The 7500-nt window shown below is 49.5% G+C and overlaps 2 protein-coding genes across 3 annotated transcripts in view; one reads left to right on the forward strand and one right to left on the reverse strand.

Moving 5' to 3' along the window:
- Positions 1–7336, forward strand: part of LOC110169252 (transcription termination factor 1) — a 21839-nt gene extending 14503 nt beyond the window's left edge. Inside the window, 5 exon segments of the mRNA XM_055160922.1 lie at positions 1468–1702; positions 5902–5991; positions 6117–6182; positions 6291–6376; positions 6738–7336. Of these exon segments, the coding sequence (XP_055016897.1) occupies positions 1468–1702; positions 5902–5991; positions 6117–6182; positions 6291–6376; positions 6738–6898 (638 nt within the window). The 3' untranslated portion in view covers positions 6899–7336.
- Positions 7337–7365: 29 nt separating this feature from the next.
- pierce1 (piercer of microtubule wall 1) overlaps positions 7366–7500 on the reverse strand; it is a 3324-nt gene continuing 3189 nt past the window's right edge. For both annotated transcript variants that reach the window (XM_055160932.1, XM_020934761.2), the window contains exon 3: positions 7366–7500. This exon is cut by the window's right edge and continues 1023 nt beyond it. The gene's annotated coding sequence lies outside the window, so the exon portion shown is untranslated.

Consider the following 7500-nt stretch of genomic DNA (forward strand, 5'->3'; position numbering starts at 1 on the left):
TGATGACATCACAAGGTGGAACAGAGTGTTTTCAGTTTGAGAGAAGAACTCTTGTAAATGTGCAGGTTTGTGAGTTAAACATGTGAAAGAAACAAACAACTCCAGGTCTGTGTGTGACGAGGAACAGAAGAACACTGGAACAGGAGAACAGGAGAACACTGGAACAGGAACACTGGAACAGGAGAACACTGAGAACACTGGAACAGGAGAACACTGGAACAGAAGAACACTGGAACAGGAGAACACTGGAACAGGAGAACACTGGAACAGGAGAACACTGGAACAGAAGAACACTGGAACAGAAGAACACTGGAACAGAAGAACAGGAGAACACTGGAACAGGAGAACATTGGAACAGGAGAACACTGGAACAGAAGAACACTGGAACAGAAGAACAGGAGAACACTGGAACAGGAGAACACTGGAACAGGAGAACAGGAGAACACTGGAACAGGAGAACAGGAGAACACTGGAACAGGAGAACAGGAGAACACTGGAACAGGAGAACGTACGGACCCTTTATGGAGCTTTAATGTTCTCATGATGTTTCCTCAGGAGGTGTAGCTCCCCTGGTTTTCTTGGCGAGAAAGGACTTCACGTTTCGTACTGATGATTATGTGTGTCAGTATTTATTCTCAGCAATCTTCAATTCCATTAACACACACCGAAACACCAGCCGTGTTTTCTCTTTCTCTCACTTTTTTCTCTTCACGTCGCGTTCAGACTCGTGGGAGTTTGACAGCGGCAGCAGCTAAAAACAAAACTTTGAGAAATTTGCGTGTGCATAGGATAAAAAAAAAACATGCATATTTGGCTGTAGTTTAGCATAAAATAAATAAACCAGGACTAATCTTGGGCACGAGATAAAGACTGAGTCTGAACACTCAGTCCTGGTTCAGTTTTGGTTTAGTCCTGTTTTACACGTGGTCTAGATCTGTTTTAGTCCTGGTTTAGTCCTTTTTCAGTCCTGCTTTAGACCTGCTTTAGTCCTGCTTGCAACAAAACAATCTGAAGAGCCACTTGGGAGCCAAAAGAACCAGCAGCTTTTAGTGAGCCGAGCCAAAAGAGCCGGTTCTCTAAAAAGAACTGGAATAAACATCACTAGTGTCTAGAATGTGATGCAAAAATGTCATTAAGTCAAACTACTGTCTGTAAATATGATGTAAAGAGGTAGAAGAACAATAAATGTTTCCTAAATAAACACAATTTAAAATCCACCAGAGCCAAACCTAAGTTTTTTATACAATTCAACATTTACAGTGAATTTTTACATCACTAAATATATCGGTGATTATATCGGATATCGGCAGCTCCAACTCCCATTATATCGGTTTCATATCGGCCACAACAAAATCCTTATCGGTCGGGCTCTAATTCTAACACATCTCAATACTTGAACAAATAAAATAATAACCTTCTCACTTATTATCATAAAAACAAATATACTGATATTATCATCAATTACAGGAGGGAACCGTGGGCCCTGGACTCCGGAAGAATTGCACCGACTCAAAAAAGCCACCAAGAAACACCTCAAACGAGTCCTCAAGTCCTCCACGAGTCCTGCTCCAGATCCTGGTCCAGATCCGAGTCCCGGTCCAGATCTGGGTCCGTCTTTCATCCAGCTCTGCTCCAAAATGCCCTGGAGGAAGATCAGCCAGAAAGTCCAGACTCGCTCCTGGCTCCAGTGTCGAATCAAATGGTCAGATGCCCTCCCTGTGTGTGTCAGGGTGTGTGTCAGGGTGTGTGTCAGGGTGTGTGTCAGGGTGTGTGTCAGGGTGTGTGTCAATGTGTGTCAGGGTGTGTCAGTGTGTGTCGGGGTGTGTGAGGGTGTGTGTCAGTGTGTGTCAGTGTATGTCAGGGTGTGTGTCAGGGTGTGTGTCAATGTGTGTGTCAGGGTGTGTGTCGGTGTGTGTCAGGGTGTGTCAGTGTGTGTCGGGGTGTGTGAGGGTGTGTGTCAGTGTGTGTCAGGGTGTGTCAGGGTGTGTGTCAGGGTGTGTCAGGCTGTGTGTCAGGGTGTGTGTCAGGGTGTGTCAGGGTGTGTGTCAGGGTGTGTGTCAGGGTGTGTCAGTGTGTGTCAGGGTGTGTGTCAGTGTGTGTGTCAGGGTGTGTGTCAGGGTGTGTCAGTGTGTGTCGGGGTGTGTGAGGGTGTGTTAGTGTGTGTCAGTGTGTGTCAGTGTGTGTCAGGGTGTGTCAGGCTGTGTGTCAGTGTGTGTGTCAGGGTGTGTGTCAGGGTGTGTCGGGGTGTGTCAGTGTGTGTCAGTGTGTGTCAGGGTGTGTGTCGGGGTGTGTCAGTGTGTGTCGGGGTGTGTGAGGGTGTGTCAGGCTGTGTGTCAGGGTGTGTCAGGGTGTGTGTCAGGGTGTGTCAGGGTGTGTGTCAGTGTGTGTGTCAGGGTGTGTGTCAGGGTGTGTGTCAGTGTGTGTGTCAGTGTGTGTCAGGGTGTGTGTCAGGGTGTGTCAGTGTGTGTGTCAGTGTGTGTCAGGGTGTGTGTCAGGGTGTGTCAGTGTGTTTCAGGGTGTGTGTCAGTGTGTTTCGGGGTGTGTCAGGGTGTGTCAGGGTGTGTGTCAGGGTGTGTGTCAGGGTGTGTGTCAGGGTGTGTGTCAGGGTGTGTCAGGGTGTGTGTCAGGGTGTGTCAGAGTGTGTGTCAGGGTGTGTGTCAATGTGTGTGTCAGGGTCTGTGTCAGAGTGTGTCAGGGTGTGTGTCAGGGTGTGTCAGTGTGTGTCGGGGTGTGTGAGGGTGTGTGTCAGTGTGTGTCAGTGTGTGTCAGGGTGTGTGTCAGGGTGTGTCAGGCTGTGTCAGGCTGTGTGTCAGGGTGTGTGTCAGGGTGTGTGTCAGGGTGTGTGTCAGGGTGTGTGTCAGGGTGTGTGTCAGGGTGTGTGTCAGGGTGTGTCAGTGTGTGTCAGGGTGTGTGTCAGGGTGTGTGTCAGGGTGTGTCAGTGTGTGTCGGGGTGTGTGAGGGTGTGTTAGTGTGTGTCAGTGTGTGTCAGGGTGTGTCAGGCTGTGTGTCAGTGTGTGTCAGGGTGTGTGTCAGTGTGTGTGTCAGGGTGTGTGTCAGGGTGTGTCGGGGTGTGTCAGTGTGTGTCAGGGTGTGTGTCGGGGTGTGTCAGTGTGTGTCGGGGTGTGTCAGGCTGTGTGTCAGGGTGTGTCAGGGTGTGTCAGGGTGTGTCAGGGTGTGTGTCAGGGTGTGTCAGGGTGTGTGTCAGGGTGTGTCAGGGTGTGTGTCAGGGTGTGTGTCAGGGTGTGTGTCAGGGTGTGTCAGGGTGTGTGTCAGGGTGTGTGTCAGGGTGTGTGTCAGTGTGTGTTTCAGGGTGTGTGTCAGTGTGTTTCAGGGTGTGTCAGGTGTGTGTCAGTCAGGGGTGTGTCAGGGTGTGTGTCAGGGTGTGTCAGGGTGTGTGTCAGTGTGTGTGTCAGGGTGTGTGTCAGGGTGTGTGTCAGGGTGTGTCAGGGTGTGTGTCGGTGTGTCAGGGTATGTCAGGGTGTGTGTCAGTGTGTTTCAGGGTGTGTCAGGGTGTGTCAGGGTGTGTGTCAGTGTGTGTGTCAGTGTGTGTCAGGGTGTGTGTCAGGGTGTGTGTCAGGGTGTGTCAGGGTGTGTGTCAGGGTGTGTGTCAGTGTGTGTGTCAGTGTGTGTCAGTGTGTGTGTGTCAGGGTGTGTCAGTGTGTGTGTCAGGGTGTGTGTCAGGTGTGTCAGGGTGTGTGTCAGTGTGTGTCAGGGTGTGTGTCAGTGTGTGTGTCAGGGTGTGTGTCAGGGTGTGTCAGGGTGTGTGTCAGGTGTGTGGGTGTGTGTCAGGTGTGTGTCAGGGTGTGTGTCAGGGTGTGTGTCAGGGTGTGTGTCAGTGTGTGTCAGGGTGTGTGTCAGGGTGTGTGTCAGTGTGTGTCAGGGTGTGTGTCAGTGTGTGTCAGGGTGTGTGTCAGGGTGTGTCAGGTGTGTGTGTCAGTGTGTTTCAGGGTGTGTCAGGGTGTGTGTCAGTGTGTCAGGGTGTGTGTCAGGGTGTGTGTCAGGGTGTTTCAGGGTGTGTCAGGGTGTGTGTCAGTGTGTTTCAGGGTGTGTGTCAGTGTGTGTCAGGGTGTGTGTCGGTGTGTGTCAGGGTGTGTGTCAGGGTGTGTCAGGGTGTGTGTCAGGGTGTGTCAGGGTGTGTCAGTGTGTGTCAGGGTGTGTGTCAAGGGGTGTGTCAGGGTGTGTCAGCGTGTGTCAGGGTGTGTGTCAGGGTGTGTCAGGGTGTGTCAGAGTGTGTCGGTGTGTGTCAGGGGTGTGTCAGGGTGTGTCAGGGTGTGTCAGGGTGTGTCAGGGTGTGTCAGGGTGTGTCAGGGTGTGTCAGTGTGTGTCGGGGGTGTGTGTCGGGGTGTGTGTCAGGGTGTGTCAGGTGTGTGTCAGGGTGTGGTCAGTGTGTGTCAGGGTGTGTGTCAGGTGTGTGTCAGGGTGTGTGTCGGGTGGTGTGTCGGGGTGTGTGTGTCAGGGTGTGTGTCAGGGTGGGTGTGTGTCAGGTGGGTGTGTCAGGGTGTGTCAGGGTGTGTGTCAGGGTGTGTGTCAGGGTGTGTCAGGGTGTGTGTCAGGGTGTGTGTCAGGGTGTGTGTCAGGTGTGTGTCAGTGTGTGTCGGGGTGTGTGTCAGGGTGTGTGTCAGGGTGTGTCGGTGTGTGTCAGGTGTGTGTCAGGGTGTGTGTCAGGGTGTGTGTCAGGGTGTGTCAGGGTGTGTCGGGTGGTGTGTCAGGGTGTGTGTCAGGTGTGTCAGGGTGTGTCAGGGTGTGTGTCAGGGGTGTGTGTCAGGGTGTGGTCGGGGTGGTGTCAGGGTGTGTGTCAGGGTGTGTGTGTCAGGGGTGTGTGTGTGTCAGGGTGTGTGTCAGTGTGTGTCAGGGTGTGTCAGGGTGTGTGTCAGGGTGTGTGTGTGTCAGGGTGTGTCAGTGTGTCAGGTGTGTGTCAGGGTGTGTGTCAGGGTGTGTGTCAGGGTGTGTGTCAGGGTGTGTCAGGTCTGTAACAATAACACATTTTGCTGGACGATTAATTGACCAAGAATTTATTGCGATAAATGATAATATTGACATTTTGAGACCAATTTCAACTAATATAATGACCATGGAATAAAAATGCAAATAAATCCTTTCAAAGATCAATAAACTTTACTTTCTAAAGAACATTTAACACAGGAACTGTAAAACCAAAAACAATAGGCCTAAATAAAACAGACTTAACACAGGATTAGTCTAATGTGTCTGGATCACAGTGACGACTTGTTCACAAAAATGCACTTGAATAAACCACTGCTGAACCAAACACAACCAGAACAATAAATAAAATGGATTATTAAGTAACAAAATTGTCCTTAAAAGTGATTTTAGTCATTGATTACGTTGGAATATTGTGTCTCGTCTGTCTGTACCTGCTGCTGTGAGTCTCGACATTTTGGTCATTTAAATGTTCGTATGAACCTGTGACACAGAATTCTGTTTCGCTCTGAGTGAGTCTCTGTTCTGTCTGGTGTCGCGTTGGCGTCTTGTGGGATTTCAGTGGATTTCGGGTTCTCCCAGCGGCTAGGGTCGTGGTGTCGCTCGATCGGGTTTGGGTTTATCGGCTGTTGGGGTTTGAGACGTTTCTTGTCGTCGTTTGCGTTTTGCTGCATTTGACGCATGTGTCTGTTGAGACGTGTCCCGCTCACTCCTGTTGATTCAGCATCATTCATTGTTTTGGCACTCGGAGATGAACTGTTTTGGTTCTGACAGCGGCGCTTCATGTTATCGAGCTCATTAAAAGTTATCGTACGATTAATTGATTTATTGATTATCGTTACAGGCCTAGTGTCAAATTTTGTCAGAGTGTGTGTCAGAGTGTGTGTCAGAGTGTGTGTCAGAGTGTGTGTCAGAGTGTGTGTCAGAGTGTGTCAGATGCCCTCCCTGTGTGTGTTTCAGGTTTCTGTATCTGAAGTCTAGACTCAAAGCCTCAGGACCCAAACTGATTCAAGAAACGTCCAAACACACCAGAGTCCGACTGATCCAGACGTGAGTCACAACTACTACTACAAGTACTACAAGTACTACTACTACTACTACTACTACTACTACTAGTATTACTTCTACCACCAGTCGTGCTGCTGCTCGTGCAGTGACCTGTGTTTGTGTTTCAGTCTGTACGAGCTGCAGGTGGAGGACGTGTCAGATGTCGACTGGATCCAGGTGGCCAAGTCTGTGGGGTGAGTAACCCAGGTCTAAACCGGGTCTAAACCAGGACTAAACCAGGACCAGACCAGGACTAAACCAAAGGGGAACCAAAACCAGGACTAACTTGGTCTCTGTTGCAGGGGGGTGACTCCCATATGTGTGCAGAGGCTCTTCCATCGGATGAAAGTTTCTCGGATCCCGAACTCGACTCAACTCTCCTTTGGAGGTCAGAGGTCACAAACAAGATTAACCACAGAGAAGGTCACGGGGTCATAGGGTCATGAGATCATAGGGTCATGAGGTCATAGGGTCATAAGATCATAGGGTCATGAGATCATAGTGTCACGGGGTCATAGGGTCATGAGATCATAGGGTCATGAGGTCATAGGGTCATAAGATCATAGGGTCATGAGATCATAGTGTCACGGGGTCATAGGGTCACGAGGTCATAGGGTCATGAGATCATAGTGTCACGGGGTCATAGTGTCATGAGGTCATAGGGTCATGAGGTCAGTGATGTGCAGTCATCTTGTGGTGACCGGTGTTGTTTTGGTTGCCGTGGTGACAGGTGTGTTTTATGGTTGCAGACATGGTGGACTATCTGTTTGAGAACGAACTGCCGCTGCTCCTGAAGAAACTCAAGTCCCCTCCGAGTCCAGGACCAGGACCAGGACCGACCCGGTTCAGTCTGGACTATCTCTTCCCCCCCGACCAGGAGGAGGACTACACGGAGGTGGACAACAGCTGAGAGCCACAGGAGCTTCTACAGCACGACTCTTCTGAACGAGAAACAGACTCAAGAGTCAAGTTTGAACTCTTGCGTTTACCGTGTTTTTCATGACGACTTTGTACCTGGCCTGGTTTATGGCTCCTGTCTGCACCTGTCTGCACCTGTCTGCACCTGTCTGAGCTGCAGAATTTTAACTCTGTTTATCTTCTGGATCTTCAGAGTCTCATTTGACTCGATTAAAGAGGAGGTGACACGACAATTATCCATAAATACACAAAAACATGAGACAAACTGAACACAGCGACTGGACAAACCTGATGTGAAGGGGGAGGGACTTAGCACAGGGAGCAAAGGGAGGGCAGAGTAAGAGCAACAAAAACAAAAGTGAAACTTATAAATCAAGTGAATATGTTTTGTGTGAATATAACATTTTTAAAATAAAATGAACAAAAAGAACATGGAGATCGAAATATGTTTTATTGTCTCCGCTCGTCCATGTTTGTAGTTTTGGTTTATTGTCCCTGCTCGTCCGTGTTTGTAGTTGTATTGTTTTATTGTCCCCCACTCGTCCATGTTTGTAGTTTTGGTTTATTGTCCCTGCTCGTCCGTGTTTGTAATTT

The sequence above is a fragment of the Boleophthalmus pectinirostris genome, unplaced genomic scaffold (assembly GCF_026225935.1).
Source record: "Boleophthalmus pectinirostris isolate CB_2022bp ecotype Guang Dong unplaced genomic scaffold, ASM2622593v1 HiC_scaffold_3, whole genome shotgun sequence".
Classification (NCBI taxonomy): Eukaryota; Metazoa; Chordata; class Actinopteri; order Gobiiformes; family Gobiidae; genus Boleophthalmus; species Boleophthalmus pectinirostris.